This window comes from Rhinatrema bivittatum, chromosome 6, assembly GCF_901001135.1.
Source record: "Rhinatrema bivittatum chromosome 6, aRhiBiv1.1, whole genome shotgun sequence".
NCBI classification, from domain to species: domain Eukaryota; kingdom Metazoa; phylum Chordata; class Amphibia; order Gymnophiona; family Rhinatrematidae; genus Rhinatrema; species Rhinatrema bivittatum.
Genome location: NC_042620.1, coordinates 98,144,081 through 98,166,630, shown reverse-complemented (window position 1 = coordinate 98,166,630; position 22,550 = coordinate 98,144,081). Strand labels below are relative to the sequence as shown.

The 22,550-nt window shown below is 46.0% G+C and overlaps 1 protein-coding gene across 10 annotated transcripts in view; it reads left to right on the top strand.

Moving 5' to 3' along the window:
- The window catches only part of COBLL1 (cordon-bleu WH2 repeat protein like 1), a 393,951-nt gene that overhangs the window by 320,964 nt on the left and 50,437 nt on the right, over positions 1 to 22,550 (top strand). For all 10 annotated transcript variants that reach the window (XM_029605630.1, XM_029605633.1, XM_029605638.1 and 7 more), the window contains 2 exons: positions 8,246 to 8,489; positions 21,157 to 21,251. In XM_029605630.1, coding sequence (XP_029461490.1) covers positions 8,246 to 8,489; positions 21,157 to 21,251 — 339 coding nt within the window. The remainder of the gene's footprint in view (positions 1 to 8,245; positions 8,490 to 21,156; positions 21,252 to 22,550) is intronic.

The window sequence follows — 22,550 nt, the reverse complement described above, 5'->3', positions numbered from 1 at the left end:
TTCTCGAGGTGTGAGGCCTGCGGCGAGCCGGGAAATCAATTTCTGAGGGAGGGGCTTTGTGAGCGGTGCTTCCCCGACGGGGAAGGCACCCTGCAGTACTCCGGTGCGATTTCGGACCTGCCTCCTCCTCAGCCCAGGTGGCGCGGGCCGGCCACGACGCCGCCTTTGGCGGGAACGGCGGCCATTTTAGGGGGTCAGCGTGAGACGGACTCGCTCCCAGATGCAGACAGGATTGGTTGCACTGGCTCTCAACAGGCTTTGCCCCCGGCGGGAGGTTTGCACGACCGGGGCTCCCAGGACGGTCCCCCCCCCCCAGGGATTCCAATCAGCTCTCCGTTTTTCTCACCTGACTTTATTCTGGCAATGCACATGGCTTATTTGCAGGGTATGGGACCGCAGGCGCCTAATCCCCTGGGGGCCCTTCCCCCCAAAGGTTCCTAAACTTGCTGTTGGTCTCACCGCCTCGTCCGTTACGCCTGGATCCCTGCCGGGTCCCTCTCCCGTGCCACTCCGGCGTACCACGGGGGCGGCTTCGCCGGTGAGAGACGTCTCCTCGGAACCCCCGGAGGCGCATCCGGATGGACATACGGAGGGGGACGACCCTCGAGCCCTACGGATTTTTCAAAAAGAAGAGCTGGATGAACTCATCCACCACATTATTCAGGAGCTGGACCTCGACCCACCTCCAGATCCGCCGATCCCTGTGGCTCCTGCCGTCGCCACCTCGTCTCGCAAAGGAGATCCAGTACTTGCCGCCCTCCGTCCTAGAGCAAGGGCTTTCCCTATTCATGAGTCCTTCCTACAGCTTCTCACCAGGGAGTGGGACACTCCCGAGGCATCCTTGAAAGTCACACGTGCCATGGAAAAGCTATACCCGCTCCCTGAGGATTTTTTGGATCTTATCAAGGTTCCCAAGGTGGACTCAGCGGTGTCGGCAGTGACCAAGAGGACAACCATCCCGGTCACAGGGGGAACGGCCCTGCGGGATACGCAGGACCGTAAACTAGAGACCTTCCTCAAGAGGGTCTTCGAAGTCTCCGCCCTGGGTATGTGGGCCGTGATGTGCAGTTCGCTCGCGCAAAGGGCCAGCTTACTCTGGGTACAGCAGCTTCTCACCTCTCAGGAATTGCCCCCCGAAGAGGCCGCCCAGGCGGACCGGCTGGAATCTGCCATAGCATACGGGGCGGACGCCCTGTATGATCTCTTTCGCGTAATGGCGAGGTCCATGGTTTCGGTTGTAGCAGCCCGACGGCTCTTGTGGCTTCGCAACTGGGCAGCGGATGCTTCCTCCAAGTCGAGCCTTGGCTCCCTCCCCTTTCGGGGGAAGTTCTTATTTGGAGAGGACCTGGATCAGATCATCAAGTCACTGGGGGAAAATTCGGTGCATCGGCTGCCAGAGGATAGACAGCGTTCCTTCAGATCATTTTCTTCCGGTAGAACCAGGGCCAGGGCACAGCGACGTTATAGGTCTTACCGACAGTCCGCTTCCCGGACACAGCAGACAAGACCCCAGCCTTGGTCTCGTTCCTTTCGTGGGCGGAGGCCCGCGAGAGAGGGTCCAGGCCAGGGAATTCCGCCCACAAAGTCATCCCAATGATGCCAAAGGAGCCCACTTCTCACCTCCCCGGATCGGAGGCCGCCTCATGGACTTCTACGAGGAGTGGGCAGATCTCCATGGACCAGTGGGTGCTGGACACCATAAGAGACGGTTACGCCTTGGAATTTGTCCGCCCCCCCCCCCCGAGGGACCGGTTCATCTTCTCCCCCTGCGGTTCGGATCTCAAGAGGATAGCGGTTCAACAAACACTAGACCAACTGCAGGAAATAGGGGCCATCGTTCCCGTCCTCTTCGACGAGGTGGGCTTGGGCCACTATTCCATTTACTTCATCGTTCCCAAAAAGGACGGTTCCTTTCGCCCCATCCTGGACTTGAAGGAGGTAAAGAAGGCCCTCAGGATCACCCGGTTCCGCATGGAGACTCTCAGATCAGTGATTGCCGCAGTGCACAAGGGAGAATTCCTCGCTTCACTGGACCTCTCGGAAGCATACTTGCACATTCCCATCCTGCCGGCTTACCGGCGGTATCTTCGCTTGAAGATTCTCGGTCAACACTTTCAGTTCAAGGCGCTTCCCTTCGGTTTGGCGACCGCACCTCGGACCTTCACAAAGATCATGGTAGTGGTGGCGGCGGCCCTCCGCAAGGAGGGTATCCTAGTACATCCGTACCTAGACGACTGGCTGATTCGAGCGAAGTCCTTCTCACATGGTCAGACCTCAGTGGCCAGAGTAGTACAATTCCTACGCTCTCTGGGCTGGGTGGTGAACCTTCCAAAGAGTTCCCTTGTGCCCTCGCAACACCTGGATTTCTTAGGGGCGAGCTTCGATACCCGGCGGGGGATGGTGTTCCTGCGCCAGGACAAGGCGCAAGCCCTGAGAGAGCACGTGTCTCGGTTTTCGGCTCTGGAAGAACCATCCGCCTGGAATTATCTGCAGCTCCTGGGGGTAATGGCCTCCACCATCGACATGGTACCCTGGGCGTTTGCACACCTGCGTCCACTGCAGGCGTCCCTACTATCCCGCTGGAAACCAGTCTCCCAGGAGTATCAGGTGATCCTGCCGCTTCCACCATTAGCCAGGAAAAGCCTGGATTGGTGGCTTGTCCCCTCGCATCTGGCTCGGGGAGTCTCGCTCGAGGTTCCCAATTGGGTGGTGGTGACCACCGATGCCAGCCTCACGGGATGGGGCGCCGTCTGCGAAAGAAGCGCCACTCAAGGGACTTGGACGCCAGAGGAGGCAAAGTGGCCGATCAATCGCCTAGAAACGAGAGCCGTGCGTTTCGCTCTCCAGCGTTTTCTTCCCCTGGTGCGACACAGGGAGGTGAGGATCTTTTCGGACAACGCCACCACAGTGGCCTACATCAATCGGCAAGGGGGGACAAGAAGCAAGCATGTCTCCCTCGAGTCTACTCCCCTGATGGAGTGGGCGGAGAGCAATCTCGTCCAGATAGCGGCCTCTCACATCGCCGGGGTGGACAACGTTCAGGCAGACTTCCTGAGTCGTCAACAGCTAGACCCCGGCGAGTGGGCTCTCTCCGACGAGGCAATGCATCTCATCATCCGTCGTTGGGGGGACTCCACGCCTCGATCTAATGGCGACCCTTCTCAACACCAAGGCTCCACGCTTCTTCAGCCGCAGAAGAGAGCGCGGTGCGGAGGGGGTGGATGCCCTCGCCCTTCTGTGGCCGTCGGTTCAACTGCTCTATGTGTTTCCTCCTTGGCCTCTGGTCGGCAAGGTTCTCAGCAGGTTAGAACATCATCGAGGGACTGTAATTCTCGTCGCCCCGGAATGGCCCCGTCGGCCATGGTTCGCAGATCTACTTCAGATGATGGTGGACGGCCCACTTTGCTTGTCCCATCTTCCTCATCTTCTGCGCCAGGGTCCGGTATTTTTCGAGCAGGCAGAACTCTTCTGTCTTGCGGCCTGGCTTTTGAACGGCGCCGTCTCCGCCACAGAGGCTACCCGGAGACAGTGATCTCAACGATGCTTCGTTCCCGCAAGCCTTCGACCTCCGTCACTTACGTTAGAGTTTGGAAGGTCTTCGAAGCATGGTGTTCCGACCGCGGAGTCCAAACCATGGAGGCGACTGTCCCGCTGATCCTTCATTTCCTACAGGATGGTCTGGATAAGGGTCTCGCCTATAATTCGCTCCGGGTTCAGGTGGCGGCCTTGAATGTCTTGGTACAGAAGAACTGCTCTCTACCCCTTCAGCCGGATATCGCACGTTTTCTGAAGGGTGCCAAACACCTATGGCCACCGGTCAGGGATCCTTTCCCTTCTTGGAGCCTCAACTTGGTGCTGCGAATGCTGTCGGGCCCTCCTTTTGAACCCCTGAGGGGGTCCTCCCTCAAGGACCTGACCCTCAAGACTGTTTTCCTGGTAGCCATCTCTTCTGCTCGCTGGATTTCAGAACTTCAAGCCTTGTCCTGCCGAGACCCTTATCTGCGTTTCTCCGACTCCGGGGTTTCCCTTTGTACGGTGCCATCCTTCCTACCAAAGGTGGTCTCAGCCTTCCACGTCAATCAAACGGTGGAGCTTCCAGCGTTTGCTCCAGAGGAACCCCGGTCTCTCCGGCTCCTGGACGTCAAGCGTGTACTTCCGGGTATCTGATCATTTGTTTGTCCTCTGGTCAGGACCGAGGAGAGGTTCTCAGGCATCCAAGACGACTATTGCTCGCTGGATAAAGGACGCCATCTCTTCCGCTTACATTGCGGCGGGGCGGGTGCCGCCTCGCAGCGTCTCGGCTCATTCCACGCGATCCCAAGCGGCGTCCTGGGCGGAATCTCGCTCTGTTTCCTCCCAGGAAATCTGCCGTGCGGCGACATGGAAGTCGTTGCACACTTTTTCCAGACATTACAGACTACACCTGGCGCCTCAGGGCACGGGTTCTTTTGGCGATCAGGTTCTCTGAGCAGGTCTCTCAGGACCCCACCCGGTTTAGGGAAGCTTGGGTACATCCCACTGTCTGGACTGATCCAGGTACGTACAGGGAAAAGAAAATTATTCCTTACCTGCTAATTTTCGTTCCTGTAGTACCATGGATCAGTCCAGACACCCGCCACTAGGGGTTTCATTAGGTCCTGCTCGGATTCTTCCAGGTATCTTTCATTCTGTTTGTCTCTGATTATTGTTACTGTTCACAGCTCCTCACAAGTTGACTGTTGCTGGTCCCGTTGACCGTTTGTTTACTTATATCTTTCTCTGTTCCTCTTTGGGAACGGTTCTGGATCCAAAATGTTGTGTTTTTTGCTTTTGGGCTTTGCTATGCGTAATACTGAGCTCCAGCAAAGGGTGCACTACTCTATATGCTGACGCTCTCAAACTCTGTTCTGACTCCATCTGCTGGTCGGGGGATATAACCCACTGTCTGGACTGATCCATGGTACTACAGGAATGAAAATTAGCAGGTAAGGAATAATTTTCTTTTACCTTCTGTAAACTTGAGCATGGATACATTAGTCAAGGATTAGGGACCATCATAACACCCCCGGTGCTGCAGGCTGACACTTGTATCTTACACCTTTATAGGTCCTCTTTAATCATAGGTCCAATAGTTCAATGTTTGCTCGGAAAACAAATTTTTCTTTTTTTCTTTTAACTTTTTATCTTTTTTTTTTTTAAAGTTCAAAAGGGTATTACTTCCCTGTCGGAGTCAGAAGTCCGCGTGCGTTTCGCGAGCCGCTGCCTCAGGGACGTATTAAGCTGACTCTCTCTACCCGGCGCTCCTCTGGTCTCTTCACGGGGTGCTGCTACGGGCAAGTTTTTGTTTGTAACAAGTTTGTAAGTCTCTCACAATTTCTAAAGATAAAAACACTTTAAGTTAAACATTGTAGCATTATTTATAAATTATTTGCGATGTGCACATCTCAGTCAGATAGGAAGCCGCCACTCAAATTCACTTACCAGACCTGTCGCCATTTCCTGATTTTGACGCGTAAGCTGGGAACTGGCCGAAAACGAGTCTGATTTTATAGGCAAATTCACTGATCTCACCTGATACCAGACCTACCACTGATTTAACCAGGGAGTTACATGAAGTGAAACCACTCAATCTCCTTGTTGAGTCCACTCGGGGCAACTGATTGTAAATGAAAAATCCATTTTTGCTCACACTATCTGAGCCTCTTTACTCTGTCTCCCCCTCTCCAGTGCTGGTTGACGATCTCCAAAACTGTCTATTTAAAATCTTTGAATTCGTGGTTACAGTCTCTGTAATCTAAAAACAAAAGTATGTGACACAACGTTTTTGCTACAGGATTATTTAATCGTTGTTCAACTCAATAATAGATATTTATTTCTTTAGATTTCAATTACCCCAATATTGACTGGGTAAATGTAACATCAGGACAAGCTAGAGGCAAACAATTCCTGGATGGAATAAACGACTGCTTCATGGAACAATTGGTTCAGAAACCAACGAGAAAGGGAACTATTTTAGATTTAATTCTTAGTGAAATGCAGGATTTGGTGAGAGGTAACGGTGGTAAGGGCCACTTGGCATTAGTGATCATAACATTATCAAATTTGAACTAATGACTGGAAGGGGGGACAGTATATAAATCTACAACTCTAAAACTAAATTGACAAAAGGGAAACTTTGATAAAATGAGGAAAATAGAAAAAAACTAAAGGTTGCAGCTGCCAAGATTAAAAATGTACAACAGGCATGGACATTGTTTAAAAATACAGTCCAGATGTATTCCATGCATTAAGAAAGGTGGGAGAAAGGCAAAATGATTACCGGCATGGTTAAAAGGTAAGGTGAAAGGCTATTTTAGCCAAAAAACATCCTTCAAAAATTGGAAGAAGGATCCATCTGAAGAAAACAGGAAAAAGCATAAACATTGTTAAGTTAAGTGTAAAACATTGATAAGGCAAGCTAAGAGAGAATTTGAAATGAAGATGGCTGTAGAGGCAAAAACTCATAATAAAAACTTTTAAAAATATATCCAAAACAAGAAATCTGTGAGGGAATCAGTTGGACCATTAGGGTTCTTAGGGAAGATAAGGCCATTGCAGAAAGACTAAATTAATTCTTTGCTTCTGTGTTTACTAATGAGAATGTTGGGGAGATACCATTTCCAGTGATGGTCTTCAAGGATGATGATTCAGATGAACTGAACCAAATCACTGTGAAACCTGGAAGATGTAGTAGGCCAGATTGACAAGCTAAAGAGTAGCAAATCACCTGGACCAGATGGTATGCACGCCAGGGTTCTGAAGGAACTGAAAAATGAAATTTCAGATCTATTAGTTAAAATTTGTAACCTATCATTAAAATTGTCCATTGTACCTGAAGACATGAGTGTGACCAATGTAACCCCAATATTTAAAAAGGGCTCAGGGTCGATTTAGGAAACTATAGACCAGTGAGCCTGACTTTAGTGCCGGGAAAAATAGTGGAAACTATTCTAAAGATAAAAATCACAGAGCATTTAGAAAGACTTGGTTTAATAAAACACAGTCCTCACGGATTTACCCAAGGCAAGTCTTGCCTCTCACATCTGCTTCTTTTTTTTTTTTTGAAGGGGTTAATAAACATGTGGGTAAAGGTGAGCCAGTAGATCTAGTGTATTTGGATTTTCAGAAGGCATTTGACACAGTCCCTCATGAGAGGCTTCTAAGGAAACTAAAAAATCATGGGATAAGAGCCGGTGTCCTTTCGTGGATTACAAACTGGTTGAAAGACAGGAAACAGAGAGTAGGATTAAATGGTCAGTTTTCTCAGTGGAAAAGGGTAAACAGTGGAGTGCCCCAGGAATCTGTTCTTGGACTGGTGTGTTCAATATATTTATAAATGATCTGGAAAAGAATACAACAAGTAAGGTAATCAAATTTGCAGATACAAAATTATTCAGAGTAGTTAAATCGCAAGCGGATTGTTAGGAATTGCAGGAGGACCTTGCAAGACTGGAAGATTGGGCATACAAATGGCAGATGAAATTTAATGTGGACAAGTGGAAGGTGTTGCATATAGGGAAAAATAATCCATGCTATAGTTACACGATGTTAGGTTCCATATTAGGAGCTACCACAAAAAGATCTAGGTATCATAGTGGATAATACATTGAAATCATCAGCTCAGTGTGCTGCAGTAGTCAAAAAACCAAACAATGTTAGGAATTATTAGGAAGGGAATGGTGAGTAAAACGGAAAATGTCATATAATGCCTCTATATCGCTGCATGGTGAGACCGCACCTGGAGTACTGTGTACAATTCTGGTTGCCGCATCTCAAAAAAGATATAGTTGTGATAGAGAAGGTACAAAGAAGAGCAATCAAAATGATTAATGGGATGGAACATCTCCCCTATGAGGAAGGCTAAGGAGGTTAGGGCTGTTCAGCTTGGAGAAGAGATGGCTGAGGGGGTATATGATATAGATCTTTAAAATCATGAGAGGTCTAGAACGGGTAAATGTGAATTGGTTATTTACTCTTTCGGATTCACAGGATGTTCCTTTATTTTTCTTATTGCAGTCATTGAAAACATAAAGCTTCAAGTCTATTTGAGGTGATCCTGAGTTCCTGTTTTTCATCTCTATTTCCTTCTTCCCATAGCATATGAAAAAATAGCTTTAATGATATGAACTTTCTGGTTACATAAAAGTACTATACTCATATACTGTAAATGAAGTAGCTTATCGTCTTAATACTTATACTTGGCATGTTTGTTTCTCTATGGACACAGCTTTAGTTGGCTATGAATATAGCCTGGAAGAGATTGATGAAAAGGAAGAGACAAGTGCACATCATAATGAAGAGAGTGCAGGTACCACTCTTGAGACTCAAGAGGTTTCTACCTCTGCTATATCTACTGATGTACCATTAGATACTGGAAAAAATGATGAAACTTCTGTGTCTGCAAATGCTACTGTAAATAGTTCAAAAAGCTCTGAAGAAGAAAAACAGGACAGCATGAACTCTGAAAACAAGTAAGTAGCCAGAACAAAATGGCAGTTGTCTGTAGAGCATATGGAATACAGCTGATATAAAAGGATACATTTAAAACTATCTATGAGAACATCTTGAAAGCCTTTAAAATTTGATTTTAAACTAGAATTTTTCATCAGAAATTTTTTTAAATCATCTTCCCTAAACAGTTTGTGTTCCTTTTTTTGCCCACCCATTGTCTTTTCCCACTGCAGTTCAGTGAAACGTCCCATTTCCAATTCACGTTAGAACAAATAACTCTGGCATATTTTTGTCTCCTGACAATTCATCCTTTTATATCTCTTCCAGTGCAATAAAACACAAATTTACATTTAGAAATCAAGTGCTTTTATTTTCATTTTTAAAAGGTTAATTTCTTAGCATCCAGTCAGATGAATCCAGAACAAGTGGATTATGCGCCTCTACCAGCAGATGGAGATGGAGCAAACTGATATCGCAGTATATATATCCCTGTAGTGACATCAGCCTGCCAGTATTCTCTGTTTCTAGCAGATGGTGGACGTGCATCTCCCTACTGGGGATTGCTTCATTTTGTAAAAAGGAGAATTAAGGATATTACATTCCCTGCTCTCCTGCAGTGATACCAATAGGTCCCTCCCCCAGTTGAGAATTCCTGAGGTGATTTCCATGGTCTCTCAGATGAGTACCTGGTCCCTCAGATGAGTAACTAGTTTTTCAGCCGGCATGGATTTAGGTGCTTAAGCAGCTGAAAGGACTGTGGGGTGAACTCCAGGGTAGTTATGGAGCCAAAAGTTGCTTTTTGGCAGATATGGGCTGTGATTTGGTCCACTGTTCAGCCAGAGGAGTGGCTCTCATTGTAGCGGCCAGGTGTCAGTTATGGCTGAGAAATTGGGTAGCCAATGCAACCTCCAAGGCTAACCTTACCAAATTGCCTTTTAAAGGCTCACTTTTATTTGGAGTGAGTTGGAAAAATTGGCCAGTGAGTGGGGTGAATTCCCGGTTCCTCATTTGCCAGAGGATAAGAAGCAGACGCCACGTTCTTAACATGAGAGCCCATACTAGAGAATCCAGGCATTTTCATCCCTATAGAGGAATGACCCTTCAGAGAACTTGACCTTTTGGTAAGTCTCAGTCCTTTCGTCCCCAACAGCCAAGAAAGGGCGCAGGTTCGGGTAATGGAACCTCCCTACCCTCCCAGTGAAGGTTTGCTGGCCCACCCCTGGGAAGGGGGATGCCTCTCTCTCTTTTTTCCTGGAGGTGAAACAAGAAAGATATGTGCTGGAATTTTGCAATGATCCCTGGGATGTGTTCATGGTGTCTCCCTGCCACTCACCACAGAAGAAGCAGGCAGTGGAAACTACATTGGCAAGGCTCCTCAGTTTAAGGGCTGTGGTTCCAATGCTTACGTCTCAAAGTATGGGGCGATATTCAATTTATTTTGTTGTGCCCAAGAAGGAGGGTTCCTTTCGTCCCATCCTGGATCTCAAAGGTGTCAACCGTCATCTACCGGTGACACATTTTCGCATGGAAACATTGTGCTCGGTAATAATGGCCATGCAGTCAGAGTTTCTGACCTCCTTGGATCTGTCCGAGCCATACCTTCATATCCCCATCTTAGAGCATCAACGCTTTCTGAAGTTTGTAATTCTGGGACGCCATTATCAGTTTTGGGCCCTGCCCTTTGGCCTGGCCACTTTCCCAAGGACCTTTTCTGAGGTAATGTAGTAGTCGCAGCAGAATTGAGAAAAGATGGGATCATCATACCACGAATCAGCCAGTTGTATTTGGTCAACTGGCTGATTCGAGCCAAGACACTGGAAGAGAGCTGCAGAGTGACCTGCAAGGTGATCTCCCTGTTGCAGGAGCTTGGCTGGGTGGTGAACCTGACCAAGAGCAGTCTTCAGCCTGCTCAGACATTGGAATATCTTTGGGTTCAGTTCAACACGAGGCAGGGCAAAGTTTTCCTGCTGGAAGCACGCATTCAGAAGTTGATGAGACATCTTCGTCTGTTATTGAACACTCTGCACCCAACTGTATGATCCTACCTGCAAGTACTTGGCTTAATGACGGTGACCCTAGAAGTGGTCCTGTGGACAAGAGCACATATGCGTCCCCTTAAGTGCTCCCTGCTGTCTCTGTGGACTGTTCAATTCAGCTGTTCTTGCCGATGGAAGTCTCCTCCCAATTACAGTGGTGGCTGCAGATGGATCATCTAAGGAAGGGAGTTTCTCTAGCGCCACTAGACTGGCTGGTACTGACAACAGATGCGAGCCTCCTATGTTGAGAGCTCACTGTCGGGAGCTGATGGCACAAGGGCGCTGGAATGCAGAGGAATCTTTCTGGAACATCAATCGTCTGGAAGCCAGGGCGGTCCGGTTGGCATGTTTGCAGTTCAGTGACGGACTGCAGGGTCGATAGGTCCGGATAATGTCGGACAATGCATCCATTGTGGCTTACATTAATTAGAAGGAAGGAACCAAGAGCCAGCAAGTGTCACAGGAAATAGATCATCATATGGAATGAACAAAAGTGCATCTCCAGATGATCTCAGCCGTACACATAGCAGGAAAAGACAATGTAAGAGCAGACTTTCTCAGCAGGGAGAGTATGGATCCAGGAGAATGGGCTTTGTCAGACAAGGTATTTCAGCTAATTCTGGATTGCTAGGGTCCCCTGTTCTAGACTCCCTGGTGACTTCTCCAGTGCGAACGTTCTGCGATTCTTCGATCGCAGGAGAGAACCAAAGTCGTTGGGGATCGATGCCCTAGTACAAGAGTGGCCGGAAGACAAGTTGCTGTATGCCTTTCCTCCATGGCCCATGTTGGGCAGATTGATAGAAGGATCAAGCACCACAGAGGAATGATGCTCTTGGTTGCTCCAGATTGGGCTAGGAGGCCGTGGTATGCGGATTTGTGGTGGCTCCTGGGGGAGTCTCCACCTTCGACATCTGGCACATAGGAACCTGCTAGGTCAGGGTCCGGTTCTTCATGAAGATCCGACTCTGTTTTGTCTTACTGTATGGTCCTTGAGAGGGCTCAATTGCTGAAACGTGGATACTCTGTGGCAGTGATTTTCACTTTGATTAGGACTAGAAAGTTCTCCACTTCCTTGGCCTATGTGTGAGTTTGGCGAGTGTTTGAGGCCTGGTGTGAGAATTGAGATTATCTTCCTCATTCGGCCAAGATCCCGCTCATTTGGGAATTTTGCAGGATGGCTTGAATAAAGGTTTGGCCCTTAATTTCTTAAAGGTACAAGTAGTAGTTCTCAGTTTCAAGGATCAGGTAAATGGTGGTTCCTTATTGGCTCATCCTGATGTGGCTCATTTCCTGAAAGGAGTGAAAAATCTTTGTCCTCCCTTGTGGTTTCCAGTACCCTTATGGAGTCTAAATTTGGTCTTGGATTTCTTAGCAGGACCTATGCATAGCCTGTCTTTGCAGTTACTGACCTTGAAAATGGTGTTTCTTGTGGCAATTTGTTCTGCACAAAGAGCTGCAGGTCTTGTCTTTCCGGGAGTCTTTCCTCCAGGTGACTCCGGGACACTGTTCCTTCTTTTTTACTGAAGGTGGACACTGAATTTCACTTGAATCAGTCCATGTCTCTGCTGTCTCTGGACAGAGAGAGAGAAATGTAGAGGACTATTGTCTATTGTGACCCTTGTATGTCAAGAGACATATCATCCGGTATCTAGAGGTTACTGAGACCTTACAGAAAACAGATTGCCTATTTGTTCTTCACAGTGGACTAAACAAGGAGAACTGGCCTCATGGTCTACAGTAGCCCGCTAGATTAAGGAGGTAGTCATGGCACATATGTTGATGCTGGCAAGCCATTACCTATTCAGGTTAGGGCTCATTCCATTAGTGCTTAGGCAGTGTCGTGGGCAGGTTAGGCTGCTGTCTTCCGTTGACATTTTCTGAGTGGCGGCATGGTGGTCCTTACGCACATTCTCCAGGTTTTATCATATGGATATGCAGGCCTGGGAGAAAGCAGCCTTTGCATGAGCGGTTTTGACTGGACCACGGGCAGCCTCCCGCCCTTTTCGGGAGTAGCTTGGGTACCTCCCACTTGTTCTGGATTCTTCTGACTGGACACTAAGAAATGAGAAATTACTACTTTACTGATAATTTCCTTTTCTTTAGGACAGTCAGATGAATCCATCTTCCCTCCCTTGGCTGCCGAATGCTTACAGTATGGTCCTCCTGTGTGATTATATATTACAGTGAGTACTGGTAAGTGTTTGTGTAGTCCCTAGACTAATGTTATTACATTCTTATCTGAACTCAGTATTGCTTGTTGGCCGCATATTGCTTATCTGTTTTTAATCAAGTGTTTTTGCTAATCTGTCCACAGTTGCTTTTCAAGAGAATACTGGCAGGCTGATGTCAGTGGAGTGGTATATAATACTGTGATGTCAGTTTGCTCTGCCTCCATCTGCTGGTAGAGGTGCATAACCCACTTGTTCTGAATTCATCTGACTGTCCTAAAGAAAAGGAAATTATCAGGTAAGTAGTAATCCCAACATTTTGTACCACAGCACAGGAAACTCGTTTGTCTCCTGTCTGTTGGTCAGCTGATGTCCAGTGTACTATACAAGCTACATGCTTTGACGAAGAACCTGGAAGAAGATTTCAGTCCTGATCAGCAAGTAATTTTCTGTGCCACCTTGGCATGTTGTCTAGTGCTAGAAGGGATATTGCAAAGAGAAAAAATATGGGGTAAAAAATACAGGGCCTGATTTTCAATATCATTTACATGCTTAAGATTGGGTTGAAAATGTGTAAATGCGCTTTACCCATGTAAGTGTGCTTTTGAAAAATTCTACAATATATACCATTGAATTGTCCTTATGTTTTAACTGCATAAAATACACTTATGCAGTAAATGGCTTTTGAAAATTGCTACGATAGTATTTTATATTTATATGTGTAGCTCCTTTGAAAGTTCACCTGTAAAGTTTTTTACCTTTACTACCTGCATTTCCAACAAGTAAAATGCATTCATCATCTTGTATCTAGGTATGAATAATAGCTGATTGATAAACTTATGGTGAAGAATGAGAGGTTTATGCCAATAAAAAGAGAATTTTATGATATTTCTCAGCATACACAAAGCTTAAGGCATTTAAGTCTGTAGACATGTCACCTATAGTATTTTTTAGGGGGGTAGAGATTATTTTTCCTTATAGTTTTAATGTGTTTGATTATCCAAGCTCAAGAAGCTAAGCAAAACTAAAATGTAGATTCTCCGTTAACACTGGACAAGGATATTTTCTGTTTTTCAGTCATTAACTAAAATCAGTAGTCATTTTTGGGTAATTTTCACAGGGACTTCTGCACATAAGTGTTTTACCCGCAGAAGGATCATTTATAAAATTGGCCACCCAATATGAGAGTAAATTTAGATGCAAATCTTGTTTGCACTTAATATTTACCCAGACTGAGCGGAGGTGTACCTGCAGATAGAATTGAGGAAGAGTTTCAACTTGTGTTTTATCTAAGATAAAGTAATATGGCTGCTGTATTAGTTCACTTGAATGCACGGAAATAAAGGTTCACAAATAAAAGCAAATATAAAAAATTATATAAGGTGAAACCTTTTTATTGGACTAAATTAATGCATTTCTGAAGAGCTTTCCAGAGCTAATATTCTTTGCCTCAGATTAGAATAGAATGAGCAAAAAATAACATTTTACTGGAAAATATAAGTGATAACCCAGGCAGCAACAACCATATGTCGCTAAAGAAGGGGCGGGGGGGAGGAAGCAAAATACACACTACACAGAGAGAGTGCCACAGACCTGATGTGGAGTAAATTGGCCACACCTTTATTACAAGAAACTCTATACATCAACAAGCTTGTACCTGACCATAACATAGATAAGATACCAGAGCAACCTCCCTTTTCTAGTGCAAGCAGCACGCCACCTCTGGCCCAGGGCCCACCACACCCAAGCAAGGCCCTGCCTTCTAGGAGGCACCCTATCCAGGGCTCTCCGGTAACCTGCCTTGTCCAAGCAAGGTGACTGCCCAGTCGTAGAATGGGAGCATCCAGTCTGTCACCGCACCGGGGCCAGCGGGACCCTGGCGACACAGCCTCCCCTGTCACATTGAAGTCGGGTGGTCCATGTGTTGTGTTCTGCCTCTAACTGGTGGTCCCTCCTCCCGGCTCGGGTACCCACAACATAGGGCCCGGATAGCAGTATGGCTTATCCTGGACCCTCCCCCACCCAGCTGCTACCAATGACTAGGCACCCTACAGCCACGTGTGAATGGCTCATTTCAGATTGGCCAGGAACAAGTACTGTCCCATATCTGAAAGATGCACCCTGTCGTTACAGAGTTGCTCCATGCAATCCACTCACATCTAGTCGTGCTGCCTAACATGCATGCCACCTCAGCATTTGATGAATTTGCCAATCTGTTCATTTAAATTTTTCATCCATCGCCACCAAAGTGGCAAGTCCATGAACTGGCGTCAAGGGATGCTTTCCGACCAAATGAGTGTGTCTTTAAGGACAGAATGATTGCAATGTTATTCCTCTTCTTGGCTAGGAGCCATCACCCAGATGTGGTTCCCAGATCATTATTGCCTCAAAGGTATATAATTAATATCTCTGGGGTGGGGCAAATCTTGTCAATTGCTGCCGCAGTGGGAGACAAGCTGATCCCAATGCATGCCCCTGCAACCCAGCCATTGCATGATGCCATCCATTGATGCAATGCCCAGCTGTCTGCCGATGGAATTTCTCATTGCGCACTGCTCCGCCCAAAATACAAGTGTGTCCTGTGATCCTTATCACCAGACGTCACCAGCAGGGGCCTGCAAGACAGAAAGTGTTAACAGGATAGGCGGAAAAATGGCGGGGGGGGGGGGTGAAGGAACACATTGCCACTTGTGAGATACCAGACATAAATCGCTATGAAGCGCCAAGACGTAGGGATCCATTTTCCTGTCTGATATAGGTCAAGTATGCTGGGGAGCGCCATCTGCCAAACTGCTGGATGGCGATACTCGACAGACCAGATGCAGCTGTACTGGAGGCCACTCCAATTTGGAAAGAGTGAGTCCTGAACTGCTCTGACCTAAGTCCAGCCACATCAAGGATGCGCTTTAAGAATGGCATTAAACTGATACTTGCTCAAAGGGAGTGAGTCAGCATGCAATAGAAACTGGGTCTGCCCGGAGGGCCTGAGCACCCTATAATGTGCTGCTTTGGCAACGGGGACACATCACCAGGCTTGGTACTTTGGCGAGTGTGACAGATACTTCCTGCCTAGCTGATCAGTCTTTGATCTCCATATCCGAAGAGTCAGTTTTCCATTGGCAATGGAGAAATTGCATGCTGTGTGTGCCCCATGCAGCAACCAGCTCATGCACACAGCAAAGAAAGCAATGTAAAAAGCAGCTTGGAACAAAGCAGTTCGAAATGGTCCATGAAGACCGAAGGCAAACAATGCCATTAGGCAAGCAGGTGATCATGTAGGATAGGTCTGCGCATATTGGAGACTCGTGGACTGTGTTTGGCCCGACCCACAAGTACGTGCCTCACAGTAAAGTCCATTACTGGGTTGGGTTAACCCCGGGCCTTTCTGAAAAAGGTGTAACCCACCAGATTGGTCCTGACTATGCTCCGTGTCGCGCTGCTTGGCCTGTAAGATGTATTCATAGAAACATAGAAATGACAGCAGAAGAAGACCAAACGGCCCATCCAGTCTGCCCAGCAAGCTTTCACACTTTTTTTTTTCTTCTCATACTTATCTGTTACTCTTGGCCCTTATTAGTAACTTTTTGGTTCTAGTTACCTTCCATCCCTGCCATTGATGTAGAAAGCAGTGCTGGAGCTGCATCTAGCTTAATTGGTTAGGGGTAGTAACTGCTGCAATAAGCAAGCTACTCCCATGCTTATTTGTTTACCCAGCCTGTGCCATTCAGGCCTTGTTAGTTGTTATCTGAATATAATTCCTCTTTTCTTTATTCCCCCCTGCCGTTGAAGCAGTGAGTTGCGCTGGATATGTATTCCAGGTGAAGTATCAGGCTTAATTGATTCGGGGTAGTAACTGCCATAACAAGCAAGCTACACCCATAATTATTTGTTTACCCAGACTATGTAATTCAGTCCTTGTTGGTTGTTGCCTGAATATAGATCCTCTTTACCTCTTTCCCCCCTGCCTTTGAAGCAGAGAGCTATGCTGGATATACATTGAAAGTGAAGTATCAGACTTATTTGGTTTGGGGTAGTAACCGCCGCAACAAGCACGCTACTCCCCGGTTTTTTGTGAATGCAAATCCTTTTTACCACATTTCTTCTTGCTGTTGAAGCATATTCACCCAGTTTGTGAGAGTCAGGTCCCCAGGCTGGGCGGAGGCTTCTAGGAATTCTACAACTATGTTGTACCCTGTCAGGTATGCTCGCCAAGTAGATGGTGTGATCGACTGGCGCAGCAAGTTGAGTGCGTCCTGGCTTCGGTACTCCATAGGTGTACAGGAATCGGTATGGCCTGCTCCTTGGCGTCTGGAGCAAGCCTCAGGAAGTCTTCCCATGTAGAATGAGAGAGACACTCAGCAATCTCATTGTGAAGATAGGGGATGTGCTTCGCCCGTGCCACCACGTTTAACTGCAAGCACTTCAAAACCATTAGCCTAAGGAGTTCCAAAACAGGAGTGCATCTCGCAGACTGCCGATTGATTATGTGTACTACCTCTTGGTTGTCACACCAGACTATCACCTTTCTGTTCGCTCCTACCAAATATGGAGTGCTACAACTATTGGGAAAAGCTCCAGAAAGGTGATATTAGCCATGATCCCTGAATTTACCCAGTTGTTCGTCCACATCTCAGCACACCAGCTACCTTGACAGTAAAGGCTGAAGCTGATGCCCTCCAAGGCGTCAGAGAACAGCTGTAGATCAAAGCTGGATACTGGTGGGGGCGTAGCCACAACACTGAAGCATTGAAATCAGTCAGGATTTTTTTCCACATCCCGAGATCCTCACACATAGCACGGGTAACTTGCAAGCGTTGGTACTTCTTCAAAACTGTCATGGATGTATTAATCAATTGGCATAGGAATACCCACCCCATCGGGATGACCTGACAGGCAAAGGCCAGGCTCCCAATTAGGGATTGCACGGTGGCCAGGGTCTCCTTGCAAGCCAGCCACGCTCCGAAATAGTTTGAGCAGCTTTTGAGCTTTATTGGCCGGGAGCCTGGACAGCATTTGAATGATGTCCAGCTCAATCCTAAGGAAAGTAAGTACTTTGGATGGCAGTTCCAACTTGTCTGCTGCCATCGGAATGCCAAAATATTTGCCCATTGTTTGAGAGCCGTCTAACAAATCACAGCATGCATCTGAATCGCAAGGGCCCACAAATAAAAAAAAAACAAACAGGTAGTGAATGATGCCAGTAAAACCAGTTTGTCGAGACAACGCTGAATGCAAGAAGGTGCTAAATGCTTCGAAGTGCACACATGAAACCGAGCAGCCCATGGGCATGCACCTGTCAAAGTAATAGGTGTCTCGAAACAGAATTCCAGCGAAGGGAAGTTGTCCAGAAGCACCAGAAAGAGCCGGAATGCAGACTCTGTCAACCTTATCCATGAGAGCCCCCTCCTCACAATCCCTGAGAAGGTCGAGCACATTGTCGAAGGATGCTTATTGTACTGTCAAGCCTCCTGGGGATGAAATCATTCACTGCCTGCCCAGTAGGGTAAGAAAGATTGTATATCAGCCTGAATATACCCAGCTGTTTCTTGGACATCACCGCTAAAAGGAGGGGAAAGGAGCCCGCTATCCTACCAAGACTAATTTCCACCAACAGCTTCTTCCTCACAGCATCAGCAAATCTGGGTTGCAGAGGGCGCATTCGTGTGGCTGGATGGGTTCAGAGGAACCCTTGAAAGGATTCTGAAGCCATCCTTAAAACCTTGGTGTAGAGTAATAGCTGCGCGTCTATTGGGATAGATCCTAAGACCCATCTCCAGCTGTTCTTACCTAACTGGAGTCAGAGCTCTTGCATAAGGGCTACTTGCTCTACCACCAGGGGCTTTCTTAGTGCATTTGGTGGCGGGCTGACTGGTGACGGAGGAGGAGCAGATGTGTTTATATTTGCAATCCTGCACTGTACAACCCCCTTTGTTATATTGCCAACATGTTTCAGCAGTGGGGTTAAGCGTCCACCCCTGACCTTGGGAGCCCCTTGGGAACGAAAGGAGTGACTGTTCACTTGAGCCTCCGAGCTCTTTGCTTTCATATATGTTAGCCACAACCCGATGGCATGCCTGCCCCAGGTCATGGTTGGGGTGTCAGCCATATCTCTGAACTGCTTGTCATAGTTCAACCAGGCACATCCCTCTTAAGTGGAGTGAGCATTAACAAAAGCTAAGTGCTGTGAGGCATCAGCCCAACCAACTAATCAATGCCAAGCATGCAAAGGTCCGCACCCAGTTGTTAATATTCCTCGACACCCGCTTGGGACCTGCCAGAGCCTCATGTCACCTGCACCCATTATGCAACCCTTCTTCCCGTCTGCGCCTTTCCATCAAGCTAAATATGTCAACATATTGAAAATGGTGTATACGGCACCTGAGTGAACGTGGGTTACCCTGCCACAGCTGCTTTGTAGTGTTCAAGGCAGGCAAACCTGTGTTAGCAACAATGGTATCTTGTGATCCCTCCGCCACCGAGGACTCACGAGAACCAGAGGAGGAACTCCTGCTGTCCAAGGAATCAGAGTGGCAAGAGTGCCTCCTCCTTTTCCTTTTAGGCCTCCTACCCATCTTGTTGCCCTCTGCCTGGGGTTGGTTACTGGCTACGCCCTTTGCCCCTAGTGGTCGATTGTAGGAGTCCCCGGCCCCAGGCGTTGAGGTGACCCCATTAGACTCACTTTCCGCCGACCCAGGAGCCACTGACTGCACCACAGGGGCCGGATCCAGATCCTTGTTGGTAGCATTTTGGAGGTCCAGGGAGCCCACTGTGCCAGTGCAGAGACTTGGGCTGAGACCGGGTCTCTCCCAGGATGAAGGGGAACAGTCATTACATGCTTCTGCGATGCGGGCCCACTCTGGGCTTGCAGGCACATCGCATACCCGGAAATCCATTGGCCCGAGCCAAGGGGCGGCCCAGGTTGCCACTGCACTTGGGGCATCATTCACCGCGTCAATGCCGCTGTTGCACCCAGGTAAGGGCACCCACATTCCTCCCCACTTCCTGCTCCTGCCATGGTGCCGGTGGCACCATTTACCAGTCCAGCGCCGTGCCTATCATAAAAGCATTCCAATAATAGTGTAAAGGGTGGGGATTGATGGAAGATCAGAAAGTAACAGGCAGTATAATTTTATGGCTCATAAAGACCTAGGCTTCATATCTCATTATGAGCCATTAAATTATACTGCATGTCCCCTTCCCCTTCAGACTTTCATAGGAATGCCTGTTATGGTTCACTTATATTTTCTGCTCATCTTTTACTCACTGTATTCTGTCTTGAAAAAGGGAATATTAGCTTCCGAAAGCTAGTTAAGACATTTGTTAGTCCAATAAAATAGTATCACCTTTAATTTTACATATTATTTAATTTGGTGTTATTTTATTAAATATTGTTTTGGTTTTGAATTATATATATATATATATATATATATTTTTTTTTTTTTTTTTTTTATTTTGTATTCTATTTTAAGATATATTTGTCATGATGTGATTTTATGATTGTTTTATGCTGTATGTTTTGTAATTTTCATCTTGCCTTCAGGGAGTGGCAAGAAATGTGATCAAATATATTTTTGGTTTTGTATGTTAACCTTTTATCTCAGTTTATAAAATCTGGCAGTCTGTAGATAAGTTTTCAGGAAAAATGTGTGCGCACCAAGTAGCAGGTATAACTTGTGGGGGGTAGTTTTGATCAGATAATTTTCAAAACCGATTTATGGACACGTCTGATTTGAAAATCATTTTAACATACAAGCATGTTTTTTTCCAGCTTTCCTATGCATGCTGTTTGAAGATTATCCTCCCTAGTGTAAACTGAAATAAGGAATGCCATATTTTAGGGTAATATAGAATGCATCTTGTTTATTCCAGTACTTACATAGAAAAAAGAATGAAGGTTTAGAGGTCAAGGACTGGATTTATTGTAGATTAAACTTATCCTTACCATGAGAAAGGGGGTCATAAATTGAATAGAATTGAATATTCATTTCTATAATGTGATTTATTTTTTCTTTACTAATTCTGTAGGTGGTATTAGTATAATGAGCAGTTTTATACTTTTTTCCTTTGCATTTTCTTTATTGTAGGCTAGAAAGTTTCATCATGGAGAATTAGCAAAATGTAGAAAGTATGTGATTCAAATTGTTTATAGAGCTGAGTTAAGAACAGCAATCATTGGTCTAAGTTATAAAATGCACCTCTGTGACAGGCTAATAACCGTCAGTCAAAATGTAACTGGATCGTGATCATAGAGCTTATTAGATTGATGTAGAAAAATCAAGAGGACATTATACAGGGGACTCTGTTTTTTCCTTTTATTACAGTCTCAGGTTATGATCTAATAAAAGCCTTTTGCCAGTAAATACCAGTATCATGAATGATCTTTATTCTAGTGATTCAAGGTTTCACTATTTTTTCCCCATCTGTAATGGTTTGTAAATTTTCCATACGTGGTTAAGTGTTGATTAGAGTACCGCTTTTTTCAGGGTAATGCATTCAGAGGCAGACAGAAAAGATGGTGAAAACTTTACACTGGAAGATGAAATAGAGCTAAAGGTACAGGGTACAAATGAAGATGATGGTAAGCTTATTTTCTATTTATCTTGATTTTAGAAAGAAGTTTAAAAAAAATCTATCCTCAACCATCTGAACTTATTCTGACTTGTTTTTCCTTGTACACATAAATAATTGGTATGAAAATACCTTGGGATATCTAAGCTGTGTGGAAAGGTCTTTTCAGCTTTGAGAAGAGATGGCTGAAGGGGGTGGGGGGGATATGACAGAGGTCTACAAAATCATTAAAGGATTTGAACTGGTAAATGTGAATTGGTTATTTACTCTTTCAGATAATACAAGGACTAGGAGGCACTCCATGAAGTTAGCAAGTAGCTCATTTAAAACAAAGGGAAAATTATATTTCAACCAATTCATAATTAAGCTCTGGAATTCATTGCCAGAGGATGTGGTTATGGCAGTTAGTGTAATTGGGCTAAAAAAGGTTTGGATAAGTTCCTAGGTCAGTAGTCTATAAACTGGTATTAACCAATAAGGATTAGTAGCTTGGGATCTATTCATTTAATGTTTTGGTACTTGCCAGGTACCTGTGACTTGTGACAGGATACCGGGCTTGATGGACCCTTGGTCTGACCCAGTATGGCATATCTTTTGTTCTTATGTTCACATGTACATTTGTAAAAGTCTATGTGCATAAAACCTTTTGAAAATTACCTGTCTTTATGATCACATATCTGACTGCCCTTTGAAGAAACATTTTAAAAGGTTTAGAGTTAATAATCCAGTCATTAATTTATTAGTACTTGACACACTCATTATCATATTAATGTCTATATTATCATAAATGCATTTTTTAGGTGAAAAATATATTTGTATCATTAACTTCTGCGGCAGGTAATTGTTTAATTAGTTGGTCCTTTGAAGTTTGAAGGCATGATACTGTAAGAGTATTATGTATCAATAATAAAGAGACAAGTCAACTTTCCTTCCAGTAAAAAAGTAGCCTAGTGATTAGAGCAGCAGGCTGCGAAACAGGAAAGCCAAAATTCAAATTCTGCTGATGCTTTTTGTGACCCTGAACAAGTGTCCTTCATTGTCTCAGATACAAACTTAGGCCTGGATGAATTAAGCCACACTTTTTTTTTTTTTTTTTTTTGCGGGAGGGTTCCCATTATTGCATTAAGGACCCTTCTCCCAAAAAACATCTCAGGTGTATGGCACTCTTTGTCTCGTGGCCAAACACCAAGGGAAAAAAAAGTAGCTAGCAGTGCTTTAGGTGCGATGGTGGCCCTAACCTCAAGGGACCGCCATCGCCTTAAAAGGCAAACTGCATAAACATATTGCTGCCAAAAATGGCAAAATTGAG